The sequence below is a fragment of the Ursus maritimus genome, unplaced genomic scaffold, assembly GCF_017311325.1.
Source record: "Ursus maritimus isolate PB19 unplaced genomic scaffold, ASM1731132v1 scaffold_3, whole genome shotgun sequence".
Classification (NCBI taxonomy): Eukaryota; Metazoa; Chordata; class Mammalia; order Carnivora; family Ursidae; genus Ursus; species Ursus maritimus.
Genome location: NW_024425563.1, coordinates 87,771,492 through 87,793,149, shown reverse-complemented (window position 1 = coordinate 87,793,149; position 21,658 = coordinate 87,771,492). Strand labels below are relative to the sequence as shown.

Sequence of the window (21,658 nt, the reverse complement as noted above, 5' to 3'; positions counted from 1 at the left end):
AAAAAAAAAAAAAAAAAAAAAGGAAAGGAAAAGAAAAGAAAAAATAGGACGCTTACAAGGTGCTGGTGAATGAAGACTAATATAAAACACACTGATGTAAATGGAATTAAGGGTGCCTGGGGAAAAGCTGAGAGTTATCACCACGTACTTTTTCCTTCTGCAGCACATGCAGGGAGAGAGAAAAAGAACATTTCATTTCTTGCCGCAAGCCAAATATTTTCATATAAAAATTGAATTGAAAAGATAGTTGGTACTGACTGATGGCCTTTCCTTCCTAGATTGGCACCCTTCTCTGTTCATGAACAATTGTGGTATTGAAGCTTATATTGGCCCTGAGCACCCTCATTTCTGAGGTGCCCTGATCAGGACCCGACTGGGGATTCCTCACATCCCACCCCAGCCTTGGGCTTTCCGTGCTTGAATGAATGTAGGCTGGCTCACTCATGATGGCTCCTCTTTAACACCTATCGGGAGCCCTCTGCCCACAAAATGATTCCATTTGCCACATCTCCATATGTTGTACTGGCGCTACAGTCCCTTTGTCCTCTTCAGACGCCTAAGCTCATTTCCCACGGGGGATCTAGACCATTAGGGGAACACGGGAATAAGCATAATGTATAGGATCATAATATATAGGGCAAGTGTAATATGAGGCTGTTTTTCTGTGCTGTCCATTGGAAAAGCACGTGATTGGTGTCTACTAAAATGCCAGCTCATTTTGGATCCCCGTTATTGATCCCTAATTGGGCTCTCCTTAGTGCACGGGAGGTGGCTTTGCCATAGCCACCTGCCTTCATTGATGCCATTTTTGCTTAACAGCTGGTTTTTATGGGTTTTTTTTTTTCTGAGAGAGAGAGAGAGAGAGCACAAGCAGGGGGAGGAGCAGAGGGAGAAGCAGACTCCCCACTGAGCAGGGAACCCAACACAGGGCTCAATCCCAGGACCCTGAGATCATGACCGGAGCTGAAGGCAGGTGCCCAACAGACTGAGCCACCCAGGCGCCCTGCTTAACAGCTGTTTTAAACCACATGTCCAGCATTTGTCCCACATCTCCTCACAGAAGGAGTGGCCCCTCTGAGTTGGTTTGCATCGAACAAGTGTCCTCAGCCAAGAACTTTCGAGAGCGGAAAGGAGATCTCCTTTCTAGAAAGGGTGAGGAGCCCTTGACCCGGAGCCAGGAATGGGGCTGCCCTCTGAGCAGCAAACCCTCTTGAGTGATTCACCCTCAAACAAAACGCCTCCATTCACTGCAGCCCAGTTCCTGCTCTCAGAGCTGCATCATCTGGTCCCGGAGCCCCTCGCCACATGCACTCCTGTGCATTTACAACACGGGTTATCCAGACTGAGATGTGCTCGAGGTGTAAAACCATTCCAGATTTCTAAGACTTCATTTGGGAAAAATGAAGCATTGTTAATGGTTAAAAGAAAGCATTATTTTTTTTTTAATTTGACCACATGTTGAAATGAGACTGCTTTTGATATATTGGGTTAAATACATTAAAATGAGTTTCACCTGCTTGTTTGTACTTTTTTAAGTGTGGCTGTTAGAAAGTCTTAAATGACCCATGTGACTCCTATTCCGACTGGATAGTCTGCTCTAGAGCGGTCAGGGCTTCCTCTCCGTCCAGACTGAGACTGAACCTCCACGTCCAGGCTGGAGGAGAATGGCCGCTGACTATCTCAGTGCAGAGTCCTGGCCAGGATACTTCTTTCTTCTCCTCAGTCACGGAGGAGCCACAGATCCTCACTTCAGGGGGAGTATTTCAGGCTGTGTTTTATGCTAAGTGACGATAAAACTAGTCCAAGTGATTATTAAGCAGCTACTGGAAGAAAAGTGTGTGTCGTTTTTTACCAGGCTCTGGCTCGCTAGCTCATGGTTACACACAGTCAAGAGGTGAGTTCAAGGATATGCGCCCCGCCTTCCTATGGGGACCATCCCGAAGTCCCTTGGTGGGATGTAATACTTCCACAAAGTGGCCGTGTGCACTGCCACCATAACATGAATGTGGGCACGATCTGGGTAAAACCTATATTGCTCTCCAATACACCTTCTCCTATGCATGGAGTGTTACGGGAAGCCACTGGACCAGACCAGGAAAGAGTNNGGGTGCCCATTCATGTGATATCAAAGGGTTTTATTACAGGCACACCATAGGGAGGGATTAATGTGATAAATAGGGGTCTCTCAATATCACTGATTTTCTTCTTTCTGGATTTTTCTTTAGGTCTTGATCATGTCAGCATCCGATTGGACCTAGAGGCATTATTCCAGTTCAGCCACCTCATTCTGACCTTCAAGGTACAGCTGTGTGGACTTGCTGCCCCCTCTACCTACCTACCAAATGCTGGGCTTGCCTGGGATTTCATTTCCTTCCTTTCTGGCAGAGCACAGAAGACTTTGTAAATCTCTACTCAAGCTTTGCTATTTGGGTTTTGGTTCCTGAGTGGAAAACAAAACAAACAAACAAAAACAAGCAAAAACAAAAACCCCACTACTCACTAATTAGTCACCTAGGTGGTCAACCAAAAAAAAAAAAAAAAGAAAGAAAGAAGTCTTACAAGATAGAGCAGAAAGGAAAACTCCAAGCTATGGGGTGATAGGGAGTGAAGAAAAATCATTTTCACAAGAAAAAGGCAGGAAATGGAAATTATTTAGGGAAATACAGAAAGGCTGTGATCAAAAGAGGCAGAAAAATGAAAGGGTCTGTACTAAGGATAGTTAGATGCCAGAGAAATCCTGTGCTATAGTCATTCCCAAATCATTCATCAAAATTCTAATTTTGTCGTCAGACTGGAAGCTGACTCATGGTAATAAAATATGAAAATAAAATAAAAAATGAAAAAAAAGAAAGCCCCACAAGTGTTTGCCCTCAAAGGGCTCACAGTCTAGTCAAGGATACAAACATACCTAGAGATTTAAAATCAATGTAAGATGGTACGTGCAGGAACTGACATATGTTCAGAATGTTGGCGGGCTCCCTAAGGAGGTGAACTCCGCTTTGAGAAATCGGAAAAAGCTTCCCGGTAGATTTTGGAGGATTTTGCCAGAGAAAAGTGTTCTCATCGAAGAAAACCACATGCAAATCGCTGTAAAATATCAATTGCATCGGCTTTTTAAAAATGGACATGCTCTCCTTCTTCAGTGAGTAATTCACACAGTCCATACACATTTTTTAAACAGAACCAGATTCGAGGCAAAGTATACGCTCACGAAAGCTTGCCCACTGACTGGAAAGAGATTTCTGTGTGTTCGTTGCATGACAGATTTTCAAAGATACAAATAAAGTTTGGAAAACAGGGGTTAGGAAATATAAATGTTCAATGTGAAGACAGTGAAATCTGCCTGTGTGAAGCATTACAGGTTTGCCTCATGTTCTTCCAGAGTTTTCGGCCTGCCGCGATGTTAGTTGAACGGTCTGCAGACTATGGGCACACCTGGAAAGTACTCAAATATTTTGCAAAAGACTGCGCTGCTTCCTTTCCCAATATCACATCGGGCCAGGCCCAGGGAGTGGGAGACCTTGTTTGTGACTCCAAATATTCGGATATTGAACCCTCCACTGGTGGCGAGGTAGCCTCTCCTTTCTTGGATTTCTCAGATAGAAATTAAACCTTTTTTCGCTACTGTGGTTCATTTAAATGTAAACAATTTAGGTAGTGTTTACTGAAATAGAACCCAAGCTGTTGTTTTTTAAAGAATGAATGTGTCTTAAATTGAAATGAGTCCTGCATTTGTTTCGAACTCAGATAATTAGTATATACCTTATAGGAAATAACTCTGCACGGGGTGCCTGGGTGGCTCGAGTGGTTGAGCTCAGGTCTTGATCTCAAGGTCATGAGTTCAAGCCCCATGGAGCCTACTTAAGAAAGAAAAATAATTGTGCACATGAGTGCCCAGCTGAGGGTGAGTGGGGATTGAGACCCGAGGCTGGGCACTGGAGGCACAGGGCCCCCAGAGGAAGGAGCATCTGTTTCTAACCTTTGCGGTAGGCTAGCGGCAGCCCTGGTTGAGCTGTGTTCTCTCCATGCTCAGTAAACCCTCACCCAGCTGGAATCTGCCAGGAGCTTCCTCTGAGCAAAGCTGGTGACTGGCAGAGGGCCGGGGTAGGAGTGTGGTTCGGCGGTATTATTTTATCAGGTAGAATGAAAGAATTGGTGGCAGAAAGCAGCTCTAGAACTCCCTGGCAGATCCAGATGGTTGATGATTTGCTAAACTGTGACCCCAGCCCTCCACCCGAACCCCGGGGGAAGGAGCCGTGAGCGCTCCTGCCTTCATGGACTCCTTGGGCATAAAGAGCCAGAGTGACTGTTTAAGATCTTTCATTCATTTTCGTTCTTGGGACTTCTCTTCATGTGAGAACCCAAAGAATAATCTGCCTCCTACACCAGCAGGAGAGGCAATGGCTCCAGCCTCTTGTAAGGTCAGGATCTCTTCTTTGAGAGTGTATTTAACAATGCTGTTTTTGTTAAAACATTTGTATGCTTACCTATATTTGTTTTACAGGTTGTTTTAAAAGTTCTGGATCCCAGCTTTGAAATAGAAAACCCTTACAGCCCCTACATCCAGGGTATGAATCGCGCTCCGTTTTCACCCCAATTCCTTTTCTGAAATTTCACGTTCGGCCTTCTCCTCGTCACCGCGTGTCCGCGGTACATTAAGGGGATGTCGTCCGGGAGAGTGCCTTGACCTGGTGCCGCCTAAGTGCGCTTTGCTCTGCTGTTTTCCTTTCTCTAGACCTGGTGACATTGACAAACCTGAGGATAAACTTTACCAAACTCCATACCCTGGGGGATACGTTGCTGGGAAGGAGGGAAAACGGGTCCCTTGATAAGTACTACTATGCTGTGTATAAGATGGTCGTGCGGGGCAGCTGTTTTTGCAATGGCCACGCCCGCGAGTGCGGCCCGGCGCACAAGGTGCGGGGAGACGCGTTCAGCCCGCCCGGAATGGTGAGTTCCTGAGCAGTCGCAGAGGCCGCTGGCTCCCTTGTCTGTCCTTCACTGCGCTGCTGCTGAACGTAGATCAGACTCTCCACAGGGGGCTCCACCCTCGAAGTGACAGCTTTGTGTGGGCGCAGGTGTCCCGGCGGGGGACGGGGGACGAGAGGGCTTTGGCTCCCCGGCCAGAGGTTCTTGTGGATTCTGCTACAGATGAATTAATAAGCAGCATTTATCATTTATGATTTCAGGGGAGCCCAACTTGCTCCCTTTTAGTTTTATTTGTTTTTTTCGGGAATGGAGCTTTGGTGGCGAGGACGCATTGTCCCACAAAAATGCCTCAAAGGTCTCTTGTGTGAGAGAGCTGTACTCCGTGCCAGGGTGTTGGACTAAACTCTGTCGCTGTCAAAATGGCCGCTCCAAGTGACGTTCTTGCCCTGGGAAGGACTGTTCCTCACACTGATCTCCTCCGTGCTTGGGACGAGGCTTCAAAGAGTGATGTGGTAGAAGAATTGTGTTTTTACACCGAGTCCCGAGGGTGTGTCCGCGAAATAATTTCAAACTGTTCGCCACAATCAGACAAGGCAAGATGGCCGAAGCTCCCGCCCTTTCCCTGTGGCCTCCTCACATTTCCCTAGAAATAGAACTTCTCTCCTTGAACATGGACATACAGGGCATTTTGGGGAAAAACCAAGAGAATCGCACCTTTTCCTCCAGTTTCTTTTGTTTTCTAATTCCCTCTTTTCCCTTATCCCTTATGTTCTTCAGCCACCCCCTGCGCGCGTGTGCACACACACACACACACACACACACTCCCCATCCTGTCTCTCCTTGTGCTGCCGGCTGCAATCTGTTGTCTTAAAACTAGAATTCAGAAATGCCAAAAACTGTAATTGTGTTTCCCGAACATCTTAAATTTTTTTCTGAAATTTAAGAGCTGGCTAAGCTAATGACAGAAGACAGTCAAGGTTGGTGCTATCACCAGCCGGGAACACGAAGACCCAGAGAGGCGCCAGCCTGCTATCTCATTTTCCGCGTAACAAACCCCAGCATCCTCCAAGCAAAGCCCCCTTTCCACACCATGCAGGTTCACGGTCGCTGCGTCTGTCAGCACGATACAGATGGCCCGAACTGTGAGAGGTGCAGGGACTTCTTCCACGACGCTCCCTGGAGGCCAGGAGCAGGCCTCGAGGACAGCACATGCAGAGGTATGTGGAGAATGTTCTCAGCCTGGAGCCAGTGTGCTCTGTACTGCCTCAAAGACAATTTAGTTCTGATTTCAGTGGGGCTGCAGGTGGCAGGGCTGATTGTCCTGTGGCTCCCGGCTCCTGCTGTGGGATATCCTAATGTTTCCCATGGCCTTGCAGAGAAGAGTACCAGCTTTTCAAGCCTTCACACCAAACACGAACGTTAATTTACACACTGAAACAATATGCACTCCATGTGGTCCCTTTCCGGAGGAGGGGCAGAGCCATAGAACGGTAATATCGGTGGGGACAGGGCCGCTCCAGGATCTGGTGAAGACTGCGTATGGTTCAGAGATCCCTACTGTTTTCCTGAATAGTCACACATTTCACTAACTGGATCTTTTTTTTTTTTTTAATATTTTATTTGTTTATTTGACAGCACAAGCAGGCAGAGCGGCAGGCAAAAGGAGAAGCAGGGTCCTCGCTGAGCAGGGAGCCTGACATGGGACTCGATCCCAGGATCCTGGGATCATGACTTGAGCCAAAGGCAAATGCTTAGCTGACTGAGCCACCCAGGCACCCCTCATGAACTGAATCTTAAACACCTATGTCAGGAGAGATGAGGACAAGGACCAAGTCTGACAGGCTAGTGTATTTTTTGTAGAATATTTAGACTAATAAGGTAAAGGATTTTCTTGTAAGGTGTTCACGGCCTCTGAATTTTGATGAACTTCCATACAAACTTGTTACTCAGTTTCTTTTCCCAGATTGGGGCAGGGGATAGATGTGAGGGAGAGTGAGGTGACTGGAAGAGCTCTCATGCAGACATCCCATCCTTGAGAGTCACAGTGGGCAAGACCCAGCAAAACGGAGCTGAGATTTTGCTATTTACAGGGAAACCCCAACAAGGCACACAGCACAGACTTTACCAGCAAGACAAAGTCCTTTTCCTCTCTTGCTCCGGCTGAGCCCCAGATGGGATGGGAGTGACCTATAGCCACCCTTCCAGCTCTTCTGCCCATAGAGATGGAGAAGCAGGTGGGGGCCCAGCTCGGACATCTTATCTGAGGATCCCTGGGCTCACAGAACATAGGATATAAAAATTCAAGTTTACAAAGCCTAAGTCAGTGAAAGTATTCTCTACTGGAAAACAATGAAATTGTACTCTAGGCCTTCTGGATCACCCAAATGATGTACTTTTGTTTATTTGATGTAAAAAACAAATATTAAAGGCAGGGAGTACATTTTACAGAGAGTATATGAGCAGAATCAGAGCACTAGAAAGATCCTTTGAAAGCACCTGTTTTTATCTGTGTATACTGGGGCGCCACGGTGGCTCAGTGGGTTAAGCATCTTTCTTCCACCCAGGGTCCTGGGATCGAGCCCCATGTCCAGCTCCCAGCTCAACGCTGAGTCTGCTTCTCCCTCTCCCTCTGTGATCTCTCTTGCTCTCTCTCTCAAATAAATAAATAAATACCTTTAAAAAAATAATCCGTGCATAGTTGGTGTATCTCTAATAAGACGGCAGAGTGGTGGGAGATAGAAGGCACAAGGGCTGTAGTAATTGGCACCAGCACAGCCGCTTGGTGTCCCCCAGACCTTCTCCAACCTCTCATAACCCCTCTCCTTCCTCAGCTTGTCACTGCAACAGCCACTCTGACCGCTGTCACTTCAACATGACGGTGTACGTGAGGAGCGGCGGCCGCAGCGGGGGCGTGTGTGAAGACTGTCGCCACAACACCGAGGGGCAGCACTGTGACCGCTGCAAACCCCTCTTCTACAGGGACCCGCTCAAGGCCATGTCCGATCCATACGCCTGCATCCGTGAGTCCCCGGCCTCCAGCCTCTCTCTCCCACACGTGTGAGCCAAGGCTGATGGAGAGGCCTCCGTTGGGCCGCCAGCCCCCCGCTCGGTTTTGCAGCATCCCCAAAGTGCCCGATTTAGGGGCTGGGGGGCTCATGAAAGCGCTTCAGCTCTAAGAGCTTTCGCTCTCAGCACCATTTGGGCCAGATGATCCGGGTCCATCCTGGTAGCCCTGCGGCAGTGGCCGACACTGGTGAATCAGGAAGCTCTTCTGGATTGAGCCAGGAGGGGGCGGGTGGTTTCAGCCGGTGCTGCGGACCCCTGAGTGTCCTGGAGGTCAGCCGGGGGTTGTAGCTAAGCACAGGGCACCCGACTCACCGTGGCCGGCTGGCTTCACTTGGGGTGTTTCAACTTCGCCATGGCGCCAAAGCAGTGGACGTTCCCTAGAAACTTACTTCGGATTTTGAACTCGGATCTTTCCCCGGGCTAGCCATAAGGGGCTGACCCTCTCTCCTGATGCTGGCCCGGGCCAGCTCCCAGTCAGTGCCGCTGGTCAGGAGGGTCAGCAACCAGTAATCCCCCACAGCCATTCTGTACCCACACGGCCATTCTGTTTTCACTTTCAGTACAGTAGTCAGTAAATTACATGAGACGTTCAGCACTTTATTATACAACAGGCTGTGTGTTGGATGATTTTGCCCAACTGTCAGCCAATGCAAGTGTTGTCAGCACTGCTAAGGCAGGCTAGACTAAGCTGTGATGTTTGGTAGGTTAGATGTATTAAATATATTTTCGACTTAAGAAACGTTCGGCTTATGACAGGTTTATCAGAGCCCTGCCTTAAGTTGAGGAAGATCCGTAGTCAAATTGGCTGCAACATTTATCTGATTGTAGACAATTCAATTTTGCTGATAAGATGTATAAGCTAACATTACCTTGCCACTGGAGCCTCCTCTTCTCCTCCTCCTCTTCCTCCTCCTCCTTCTTCTTAAAATTTATTTATTGACTTTAGAAAGAGAGAGAGAGAGAGGGAGACAGGGCAGAGGGAGAGGGAGAGAGAGTCTTAAGCAGACTCCATGCTGAGCCCGATGCTTGGCTCAGTCTCACCACCCTGAGATCATGACCTAAGCCGAAACCAGGAGTGGGTGGCTTAACTGACTAAGCCACCCAGGTGCCCCACCTTGCTTCTTTTTTTGAATCTTTAAAAATCATTCATTTTGTCTTTAATCTCAGCTTTTAAAAATGGATCATCTTATGCATATACAAATAATAGAAAATAATATAATAAGCACCCTTAGGCCCACCAGAAGCCTTGTCAAAACATATCTTACCCTATCATCTTCAGGACCTTACTAAAACACTACAGATGCTGCTAGGGCTCCAGGCACACACCTGTCCCGTTTGTTACCCTCCTTCCTGGGGATAAACTCACATATTTGGCAATTATCATTGCAATGCTGGCTTTCACACTTTTATATGTTCTTGTATAGAAACAATATATGTTGGCATGTTTTCAAGCTTTAGATAAGTGGTATCACACTGTATGTATCCTTGATTATTTTGTTCAACATTATATTTTTGAGATTTGTCCATATCAGGTAGCCCTCAGTCTCCAGTTTTAGTATCTGTATGTAATATCTGTATAGAGCTCTTTCTTCCTCTAAATATGACCAAATCTATTTGGCCATTTTTCTTTTGATGCTTCAGAAAACATTCTTGTGTATGTGGCCTTGTGCACATACACAAAACCTGTCCTTAAGAGCCATACCAAGGAGGGGAATTACTGGACCATAGGGTGTGAGCTTCTGCAAGTCAACTACATGAGACCGCATCATTCCCTCAGTGGGGGTACCAGTTAACACCCACACCAGCTGCACGTGACTGTTCCCATTGCTCTGTATCCTGGCCAACCCTTGGTTTTGTCACACTTCAGTTTTTGCTAATAAGAAGTTATCTCATCATTATTTTAATTTGAACTTCCCTGCAGGAACGAGACTAGAGCGAGACAAGCCAAGCGCCTAGGTCCCAGCACTTCAGGAAGGACTCTCTGTCTCTCTCCAAGTGATATAAGCACGGGGTTGACACCTGCCATTTGCACTAACCTGGCAGTGAGCGCCTCCTGAAGTTTTGTGCCCCAGGCACCTTGCTTGTCTCGCTCCAGTCCTAGCACTGCTCTCAATTGCTGCATAGATAAATCCTCCAACTTGATTTTCAATACCCAGTGCCAGTTCCTGGGTCTGAGATTTTACTCTACTTGCAGACTGACAAGGAGCTTGTTACTGTTTCACGGATGTTGGTGGCAGACATGAAACTCCCAGGTGAAGACAAAGGACTTCATTACCCATGACACAGCAAGCAACAAGATGCTTGTATTGGTGTGTGTTCCCATGTCCCCAAGCCCTGAGTCCCATGGGGCAATTCAGAGGGTGCCTGTTGGATCCCACATACCTAATGAGTTTATGCCACAGCCAAGGAACACTGAGCTTGGGGAATTCATTGCTTTTATCGCAAGGGGAAGCATGCCTGTTCTTTGTCCAGGGGAAGAGGTTACCTCACCCCTCCAGGTAGCTTGCTGAAAAAGCAACCTTGAGAAATGGCCCCGGGTGAAAAGCAGTCAGGGCCTGGCATTATTGGCACACTCAGCAAAAACGTTCGAATGCCCAGGGCCCATGGAAGATTGCCTCTCCCAAGACCTAGAAATCCTGCTTCTTAGGCGATATCATCAGGATCTCATTATTTTTCGGGAGGAGGGAGGGGTTTGCTGTAAAACTACAACTTCAAATTATATCCGCATGATACATAAAATGAAGTCATATACAGAAGTAATTCATAGCCACCTGAACGTATACAACATCCTAGATTTCAAACTTTAAATCCTCATAATATAGGAAAAGCGTAAATGAAGTTTTTGTTCTGATTACTGAGTAGATATCTGACTGCATAACATTTTCCCTTGCATGACCTGTTTAAAACTGATACAAAGAACTGAATTCTTAGAAAAAAATATTTCTTTAAATCAGTGTCCTAAGTGCCCTACATTTTTTTTACCAGAATCTATAATCCACCCCCCACTGTCTTACACACACGTGTACGCATACACACACATGCACACACACATTTTATTAATGTTTTAAATCCTATTCATTTATAAAAGAAGAAGAAATTGCTCTCTTAGGTGGAATCAGGGGAAAATATAGTATTTTGAAAAAGATAATCTAGGAATCTAGAAAGAGACTGGAAGTAACTAAGCCAGATAGTCACGTTAACTGAAGTTTTGTTCCTTAAAAACCACTTTGTGTTGGTATGCCTGGGTGGCTCAGTCTGTTAAGCATCTGCCGGCAGCTCAGGTCATGATCCCGGATCCTGGGGTCGAGTCCCGCATCGGGTTACCTGCTCAGTGGGGAGTCTGCTTCTCCCTCTGCCCCTCCCCCTGCTTGTGCTCTCTTTCACTTGCTCTTGCTCGCTGTCTCTCAAATCTTTTTTAAAAAATCACTTAGAATTAATGATGGCACTTCTAAAGGGAACTAAGAAAACTAGTACCAGATATGAAACTAAGAAGTCATTCTTTATTAACAGGGAGGTTTTTTTTTTAAGGAAAGACAAATGAGGAGCTTGTGAAAACAGCCTGCATGAGACTCCCCAGTTTCCTAAGCATGTGTTTATGTGTGTGGGAGTATGAGTGTACAAATGGCATTTATTAAGACTGACCAGCAGTCTCATATAAATTTTCTCTGAATTGTCCTTGTTTGAGCCTAAATATTTACATAATCAGATTCCAGGCCTTAGAGTTGACTAATTTTAAGTCTTCTGTGGTTGAACACAGTCGAATGTGATACGGGAAAAGACACAAAGATTTGGTAGATTCAGCCACTGATAATGTGAGTTTGCTGGAGTTAAGTTGTGTGACGCTGAGAGCATTTTTTGGGCTTCTATCCTAAAGGCCATGACACAGGGTTATTTCTGTGTAAGGTAACTACCCACTCACCCACATCCCTTCCCCAAAGAATACTTCTGTGCATAATTTCATTATATTCTGGAGCTCAGTGCTGACCCTTTGGCGTGTCTCCCAAATAAAGCTGACCTTTTTCCTTTTGGCTACTTTCAAAATGAGTCCAGTTCGTTCCTTCCTTTCTAGAAGTAAATGTATTTAATTAAAAGAAAATTCCACTTTTCCCAAACTAAACAGAACTGAATGCTGTTTTTCCATAATAAGATTTTATTACTAGTCACAAACCAGTAACAGTTGAAAATTGAAAGAGTCTGTCAGACAACCACATGTTTGCTTCAATACCCCAAACAACTAGGTTTTTTCCACCAAACTCACTAACCTAAATGGGTGTTATATAAACATACATAACCTGGCTTTAGATGGAGGGGTTTGTTTTTATTCATCCAAAGTAAACCTGTTTATAAATGTGAACATAATTACTTCTTAGAATCAGGATATTCATTTTTTAAAATCTTTATTGCGTTCCTTAAAAGTGGCATTGCTTGGAAACACAGCCCCCCAAGGATACGAGAGACCCTGGTGGTCATGTGATGTCTAGCAGCAGACTTGTCCTCTACCAAAGCCACGTCAACTGCCGTTCCAGTCTCTCCTAGACACTACCCCTCAAAAATGAGGGGGTCCCTGCTCTACTGGGCAGCTCTGTCAGAGAGCTCTTCTTATCGTCAAACCAAGCTCTGCCTTTTGTCACTTCTCCCCTCTGGAATTAGTCATACTATCAGCATCCTTTTTCATAGCATATGCCTTCCTGTAGTCGTTCTAGGTTCTGCTGAACAGAAAAGGGGGTGCGGTGGGGGTGGGGTGGTGCTTTTGTTGCTCCTTTGCTATAGGTGACTGTCTCATTTTGCAGAATCTTTTCATCCAAGCTTTTGCCCTGCCAGCAGGTTTCCAAAAACAAAATGGTGATATAAACCTTTCTTGCTGGTCCCTCCCCCCCTTTTCTTTCTTATAGGTTCTCCTTCCAGGATGAATTAAAGAGAACGATGGCACTTATCCTTATTTTTCTGTGGTGGGGAAGGGCAGACTTCTTCTTAACCAGATTTCAGAGATTTGGTAGACATTTTACGTAATGTTTTTTCTCCTACTCTCTCACTACCCTGGATAATATATATGTGTGTGTATATACACACATCTGTATTTGTATATTTGTGTGTGTGTATATGTGTATTTGTATATTTCTTAATAGCATCCCACGCTTACTTGCCTCTAGACCTCATTCTCACCTTTGGAGTCTTTTCTTTTAATCTTTCTTTTATTGGGGTGAAATTGACATAGCATTAACCATTTTAAAATGAACAACAGTTTACTAGCACTAAGTTGTGCAATCAACATCTCTACCTGGCTCCAAAACATTTTCATCACCCCCCCAATTTAATCAATGTATTCTTCACATCCAGTTTTCATAATAGCAGTCTTCCTCTGATCTTCTTACTTTAGAATCACTGAAAAGCCTTTTTAAAAGTACATACATATGTATATATGTATATATATGTACATACATATGTATATACACACATATATATAATATGTATGGAGTTGTTCAACATTTTCCAAAGCCCAAGATCTGGGAGGCATTTCTGAATAGCCCTCTCCCACTGGTCTAGTTGTTTAAACGTATTTAATTATTTAAACAAAATAAAATAGTTATAGCGTGAGTAAAATGCTATGTTTATATCTCAAGTTTCCCACAGTTTGCAATTAACTGAGATAATGTGTGTCTGTGTCCCCAGCTTGTGAATGTGACCCGGATGGGACCTTATCGGGTGGCATGTGTGTGAGCCACTCTGATCCTGCTTTGGGGACTGTGGCCGGCCAGTGCTTGTGCAAGGAGAACGTGGAAGGAGCCAAGTGCGACCAGTGCAAGCCCAACCACCACGGGCTGAGCGCCGCGGACCCCGTGGGTTGTCAGCGTAAGTCGGCAGCGGCGGTCGGCCAGCCCGGATGCGTTTTAAAGCTTGGGGCTGTCTCTGTCAGGCCTAAAATTCAGTCATCGTGAACAGCCAAGGTATTGCCAGCCCGTGGGTTTTCTAAAGTGGTGCAAAAACACCTCCCACAAATTTTAGTAAAGTAGTGGACGTTTTTCTCTTGGAGGTTAGCTGAGATTATCATAAGGTACCAGTAGGGGGCGCTCACATTTCCCCGCTGGGGCAAACCTGGGAAAATGCCAAGAAATTTAATGCCAAGTTGCAAAATCTTTAGAAAAATGGTATCGACTTGGACTCTCTTATACAAATTCGTTAAATTACATTACGCATTTATGCATAGATTGATGATTTCTTAAGTAATCTTCAAGTGGTGGTTTCTTTTCTTTTTCCTTTTTTAAAATTACTTTTCTCCTTTCTTCTCATACCCCTGCTGGAATTGGTCCTATATTCTCTGACAAAGAGAAGAAAAAAAATTAAAGAGCCAAGGGAGAGGTTGCGGGGAAATAGAAAGAACGTTAGAGTTTTCTGGGGCCAAATGGGGAGACCTTTGGCTCCAGGATCACAGAAATTTAGAGCTGCCTGGGGTCTCAGAGCCGCAGATTCCCCGGGGAATCCTGCGTGAATAATTGCCCTTTGGTCACAGCATCATGCTCTGTATTTTTGCCCATATAAGGAACTGTAGATTATTTGCATGTTTAGAGAGCAGCATGCAGAATCCTACCTTCTTCTGGAGTTTAATGGCAACATTAAATTCCAGGATAGTGAATTATATAGTCAAGCGAATTCCCATCACACCTCTCATCACACCCAAGTGTTTCCCCTGGTTCAGTATTGACCTGCTGCCCTCCCAGAATAGGCCAAATATTTTTTTTCTTTTGTAATAGCTTCAGTGAGATATAATTCACATACCATACAATTCACCCTTTGAAGTACAATTCGGTGATTTCTAGTCTATTCAGAATTGTGTAACCACCACTATAAGCGATTTTAGAACATTTTCATTACCCCAAAAAGAACCCCTATACCCTACTTCTGGCCATATACCCAAAAGATTGGAGAGATGTGTACACTCATGTTCATAGCAGCATTATTCACAATAACCAAAAAGTAGAAGTGATCCAAGTGTCCATCCACGGATGAGTGGGCAAGAGAAATGTGGCGTATACATACAACAGAATATTCTTCAGCCTTAAAAAGGAAGTCCTGATACATGCAACAGCATGGATGAACTTTCAGGAGATTAGGCTCAGTGAAATAAGCCAGGTACAAAAGAACAACTGCTATATGATCAATCCCCTTCCATGAGGTACCTAGAGCAGTTAAGCCCACGGAAGCACAAAGCTCTGGTTGCCAAGGGCTTGGGGGAGGGAGGAATGGGTGGAGATGGTGTTTAATGGGCATAGAGTCTCAGTTTTGCAAGATGATGAATCCTGGAGATTGGTTGCACAACAGTGTGGGTGTGTTTAAAATGGCAAATTTTATGTCAAATTCACCATAAGAAAAGAAAAGAAGCCCCATAGCCTTTAGCTACCACCTCCCCACCCCCTTTTCCCCCAGCTCCAGGCAAGCACAAATCTACTTTCTGTCTGTATAGATTTGCCCATTGTGGACGTTTCATGCAAAGAAATCATCCACTATGTGGTCCTTTGTGACTGGCTTCTTCCCCTTAGCATCATGCTTTCAAGGTTTGTCCGTGTTGTAGTATGTGTCAGTGTTTCATTACTTTTTATTACTTTATCCATTGTGTGGATACTCCACATATTATCGCTCCATTCGTCATTCGATGAACATTTGGGTTGTTTCCACGAAGAGTGGTTTTTCCCACAGGGGAAATGTGTATCTTGCTCTGGTAGCAAATTTCTTAGCCTTCACAACAAAAGCAGGACTCAGGGATGCCTGTGCGTGGCAGAGAAAGAGAAGGGAGACAATGAAAAGAAAACATAACAAGGCAGTAAGAAGAGAGAGGTGAGAGAGAAACATTAGATGCGTCTGCCAAAAATGGAGCCATCGATAACAACCTCGACCCTCAGAAATCCTTGCCCTGCGTGAAGCAAGCTGCCCCCACCTGCGGCATCACACAGGGTAACTGCCAGCTGCCCCTGCTTGCACGACTTCTACTTCGTCTCCTCCTAATTGCCATCCAGCAGAACCGCATGAGGGCTCTGGAAGGGTCTGGCCCTGGCTTTCCTGGGTGGGGTTGCACGCACTACAATAATTGTGCAACCAGGCAGACAATACGCTGGGCAGGGCTGGCTGCTCTGTGTTTTTGGGGCCACACGTTTTGCTCAGTGTGATCTCTTCAGGACAAGAGTGGGGTCAATAAAAATGAGAATAATTGTGTTTGCCGTGCTTTCAGCCTGCAACTGTAACCCCTTCGGGAGTCTGCCCCTCTCAACCTGCGATGTGGACACGGGGCAATGCTTGTGCCAGCCGTTTGCCACGGGACCACACTGTGAAGAATGCATCGTATGTATTTGCCTAGGATTTCCCTTGTATGTCGTTGCTCCGATTTCTAATGCCCTTGCCCAGAAGAGACCCAGTCTTATTAATTGCTTTCCTTATCCTGATACATTTCAGGCCTCCCTGGGAAAAGCTGTTTACGCTCAGAAATCAGCAAACACTAGAAATCAGCCCCCACCCTTCTAGAGAGAGCCGGTTGTTAAACCTTCACCAGCGCACCAACTTTTACCAAATTGGCCTGAACCCACCCAGGCACCAATGTCAGAAGTGTTACACGCTGTTCTCTCCCAAGTGCCAAGCAGTATAGAATGTGATGATTTAGCTGTTCCCTGCTCTCCACCCACCAGATCTGGCTCTTGCATACAGTCCCTTTATCACCCCTACCACTCCTTGCCTAAAAAATATTTTGGATGAGCTCATTTTAAAAAAAAAACAAAAAAACCCAAACCCCCCCCCCCAAACCACAGATTTACATGTATTATAGATTATGTGGGAAATAAGTTCCTGGACTTTTCACAGACTCCACTAAACGTATGAACATGTATGTCTAAAATTAGTGAAAGAAACCCTTTTTTATGCCATAAGACATGTGTCATGCAGTTAGGGAGTTCAAATCCAACATGTCCCTTTGTTCTCCAATCTTGGCAGCCACCATGACATTTTAGAAAAAAAAAAAAAAGCTTAACCTAATAAAAGAACAGTGACCTTGATGTGTCTGAAGAAATGTAGCTGATAAATAAGAAACATATGCCTATTACAACATAGTTTTGTGCTAATATTTTAAGTCATTTTACTGAAAACATATGAGGATGGGGCACAGGAGGTGGGGAAAGAAAGCCGGGAAGTATGTAGGAAGAGGGAACTCTCTAAGACAGGGCAGGTGACCCAGAAATTACGAAGGAAGATGAGCCCGGCCAGCTCCGTGGCCGTGAGGGGGAAACACGGAGAAGGAAGCAGGGCTGGTTCATGGGATCAGCGAAGACATGACGTCAGATGATGGCTGACAAAACTTAGACTCAGGCTACCACTGTGCAGTTAAGGGGCTTGTGTTTGCCAAGAGGAGAATAACCGAGCAGGGGCTGCCCTGTGGGGGCTTGTCCATTGTGGTGAGCCCACGCATCCGCCAGGGACCCCACGTCCTCCTGTGTCCAGTGGCGCCCAGGATCTGTGTGGAGCTGCCCCACCCACCCATGCCAGCACCCCCAGCCCAGGGGGAGTTTTCACAACCACATCCTCAGTGAGGCCGGTCATGGCACTTGTTTTTGCCTGAACAGAAGTTTTCGTTTTGGGAAAAATATCAAAAGTCTGTTCCTGTGTTTTGTAACAAGTTAGGTCAACTTTTAATGTTTAAATCTTTTTGAGTAAAATCAGGCATAAAATTTTACCAAGCTGATGAAAAAAAAAGATATATTAATACTTAACAGACCCATTTCCAGCAAAAGCGCCATGCCGATTAAGACCTTAATTTTGTCTGAGCGTGTTAACTTGAGATCTGAGGGGGGGGGTATTTTTTTTTTTCGAGCGTTTTATAGCAAAATGTTATTAGACTTAAGAACCAGTTGTTTGTATCTCACCAGCTGCTTATATTGAATAAAGGTCAAGATGTTGCAATGATGAAAAAAGTCTCGAACAAAGTTGACTCTCTCACAGAGTTTATTATGCCAAAACAACTTATTTATAAACAAGTGAGCCTACTGAACTGTGATATCCAACTAAGATCTCAAAAGCAGCTTGATTGATTTTTTTTTTTACCCCCAAATATTTTAGGGTTGTGAAGGTAAAAATCCCTAGGGATTTTGTGGTAAGGGAACCTATTGGTTTTACAAAAGCGGTTGCAGATCAGCTAGTTGAAGACCTTCTCCCAAGACGGGTCTTAAGTAACTCAGTGGGAAGCTAAATTGGTGCTTTCATAGGACCCAGTAGTTTCCTCCCCGTCTGAGCTTGGAGTTATCTGCAGTCAACCTGCCTGTCCCCCTCGTTTCAAGCCCCAGAAATGGGAGATATGTGTCCTCAAAGATCATTACCAAGTGCACAGGCAAGAAAGGCTGGGTGATGGCCCAGGCTGTGTGGCTAGTTGACATGACTCAACTAAACCGTACTGGTTTTACTATGACGCTTCAGAGCAGCAAATCTCTTCGTGGCTGGAATCGGCTGAGCGGTTTCTCTTTGTAGGCTGGATACTGGGGACTGGAAGGCCACCTCCATGGCTGTTCTCCCTGCGACTGTGATATCGGAGGTGCTTATTCCAACATGTAAGTCAGTCAAATGAAAGACAAAATTCTGTGGCTATAGTCACTCACATTTCCACATAAAAGCACATTTTATTCTGATAGGCGCATAGTCATTGATGACGGGCTTTAATTCCCTGACAGGCAAAGGGCATTGAACAGCGATGATCTTGAAACATTAACTACAGCCCAGTTGATTTATTTTGCTTGAAATATTCCTAAGAGAGAAACAGTTCTACTCCCCGGGTACCCTGGGAGGTGGTAGGATGGATGCCTCGTATGACTTGACCTGCCTAAAACACCAACTTTTGCCACCCTATAATGAGAGGTACTACACTCCTTTTTGCAGTCTTTAGAGCAGAATCAAGAAAAGAAGTGGCTACTTGGGTTTCATAGACCTGGATTGGCTTTTCAAGACCAGACACATAGAGCCCATGGCCTCCTAACTTCCTCCTCAAGACAACTGATTGATCTATTCAAAGAGTGGGTCCAAACTCAGAAGGGATTGAGCTCAGCATCCCCATGTCTTCATTTCATACCTGCCCCCCCAACATTTGTGCATGATGGATTTGTTTTTCCCCAGGTGCTCACCCAAGGATGGGCAGTGTGAATGCCGCCCACACATCACTGGCCGCCGCTGTACTGAACCGGCCCCCGGCTACTTCTTTGCTCCTTTGAATTTCTATCTTTACGAGGCAGAAGAAGCCACCCCACTGCAAGGACTTGCGCCTTTGGTGCGTATTTCATTTCGTCTCCTTACAGATTTGATTTGATGGTGTGTTAGGACATACATACAACACGCCCTTGGGATCATGGGTAAAGTACCTGGAAAAGAATGGTCTTGCCCAGATATGCAGATCAGGTAGAGTTTAATTTATCATGGAACTGAAGACTGTAGAAATTCTTGAGGGCAGAGGCCGCATTTTATTTAATCTTTGTAGTCCAGTTCTAGCGCAGAGCCCTGCACGTAAGTGGGAATTGCATTAAGCTGTGATTTCACTTTGCTCTTTCAGTATGCCCCTCAGATACCACGCGCTTATTGAGCATCTATTGTCTGCCTTCCCCACAACACCGTAAACCATGAGAGGGAAGGATAGATGTGTATGCCATTCACCATTGTTGCCCTAGTGCCTACCACAGTTCCTGACCCATGGTAGGAACGTCACAGACCTCTGCTAATGAATGAATGAATCAGGAACCTGACAGGAGTGGACGCTATGTTCTCTGGCCTCCTGAAGCTGCTCTCAGATTAGCAGTTCTCACTGAAGGCCGCCATGTTCACTGGAGTGTGTGATTGCAAATCTCACTTGGCGGGCTCCTTCGTTTCTTACAAGTCACAGTCCCGTGGGATCTTTTTCCTAAACGTATTTTTCTAAAAGTCTGGTTAGAGGAGCAGGCACGCACATGTGGAATGGTTAGAGAAAATACAAGTTAGACTCCTGTGACATTCTCAAGCACGTGGTGCCAGCCACAGGCAGGAATGTGACGGGAAAAGGTAATGCGAGGTGAAAGTCTCAAGGAGAGAAAGCATGTGAAGGTCGGTTCTGAAGACAGGATTTGGATAGAAAACGGGGGAACTCATCCAGGTTCCAGCCACAAAGTCATTTCCTGAGATCTCTTCTTTCTCTGGACACTGTTGGTGGGAGGGATGAAAACGCCCCATACGAGGCTTGGAATGTTCTCTTTTACTGACTGGAATTCGGGCAGGGGGCGGGGGCAGGGGGCTTTCACTGTCCCTACCTTAGACTCACAACCATGGTGGGTGGAGTCAAATGTAACAATTGTATGTCTGCGTTCTTTGCGGTTTTTAATTTTGTCTTTATGATGGTGACTGGAAAAAAAAACAACTTTGGGAAAGTCATATTGGTATTTATAGTTAGGCTGTAGCTATTGTCAAATAATAGATAATATATATTGGTCCCTACCCCTGGTTCTTCGTACAGAGCTCCTAACACCCGTGTAATCTTCTGAGTGATAAGGACACTAAGAACATCTTTTGTTCCAGTATTTGGTCTTTGACCCTGGCTCCTAACACAGAACGCCTAAATCCTTTGGAAATCCTTTGGTGATAGGAGTATCTTTCGTTCTAATCGGGTGACTCCTGATGGGGTTCTGGATGGGAGCTGGTCTCCACGAAGACCCAGCCATGATTAGAAGCTTGGAATTTTCAGTCCCACCCCCCACCCATTCTCTGGGAAGGGGAGAGGGACGAGAGATTGAGTTAATGATCGACCATGCCTATGTGATAAAGCCTCCATAAAAATCTCCAAAGTATGGGGTTCAGAGAGGGTCCAGGTTGGTGAGCACATCCGTGTGCCAGGGGGGTGGTGCACCCCGACTTCAAGGACCAGAAGCTCCTGCTTCCAGGACCCTCCCAGTCCAGTCCTTGCTCTATGTATCCCTTCATCTGGCTGTTTATCTGTATCCTTCATGGGATCCTTTATTGTATAATAAACCACTAAACATAAGTGTTCCCCTCAGTCTTGTCAGCAACTCTAGCAAATTATCGAGCTCAAGGAGCGGGTCTCAGGAACCCAGTTTATAGCTGGTTGATCAGAAGTACTGGTAACAACCTGGATTTTCTACTGGCTTCTGAAAGGCCGGGCGGGGCAGTCTGGTGGGACTGAGCTCTTAACCCGTGGCATCTGACACTAAATCTGGGGAGATGGTGTCAGGACTGAATTATAAGACACCCAGCTGGTGTCGGAGACTTGGTGGATGTGGGAATGAACCACACATTGGCATCAGCAGTGTTGTGAACATGGTAACTAACAGTTTAACAGTAGAGGGGACACACAGGGTTGTCTTTCCTATACAACTATAAATACAATCGTTCCCATCGTTTTAGATGAGAAAACACAAAGCAGATGTAATTATCTAGAGTAGATGGGCTGATACGTAACATTTATTCCCTGTGCACCACGTGGTGTGTGCTGACAAGCCATGAAGTGGGATCATATCCTGTGCTGATACTGCTCTGAACTGTGAGGAACGTCCAAGGAGAAGCCTTGCTCCTCTCTCCATGGCTTTAAGAAAAAAAAAAAAATCAAGGCTATAGAACGGGTCTAAAGGGCCAAGAAAATTGCTTAAAGAATTGGAAAGTCATGTAT

At 45.5% G+C, this 21,658-nt stretch overlaps 1 protein-coding gene across 1 annotated transcript in view; it reads left to right on the top strand.

Annotated features, from left to right (window-relative positions):
• Positions 1 to 21,658, top strand: part of LAMB4 (laminin subunit beta 4) — an 89,596-nt gene that overhangs the window by 8,528 nt on the left and 59,410 nt on the right. The window contains 10 exon segments of the mRNA XM_040644401.1: positions 2,226 to 2,299; positions 3,383 to 3,571; positions 4,505 to 4,568; positions 4,736 to 4,950; positions 6,026 to 6,146; positions 7,761 to 7,949; positions 13,666 to 13,845; positions 16,217 to 16,326; positions 18,493 to 18,572; positions 19,132 to 19,282. Coding sequence (XP_040500335.1) covers positions 2,226 to 2,299; positions 3,383 to 3,571; positions 4,505 to 4,568; positions 4,736 to 4,950; positions 6,026 to 6,146; positions 7,761 to 7,949; positions 13,666 to 13,845; positions 16,217 to 16,326; positions 18,493 to 18,572; positions 19,132 to 19,282 — 1,373 coding nt within the window.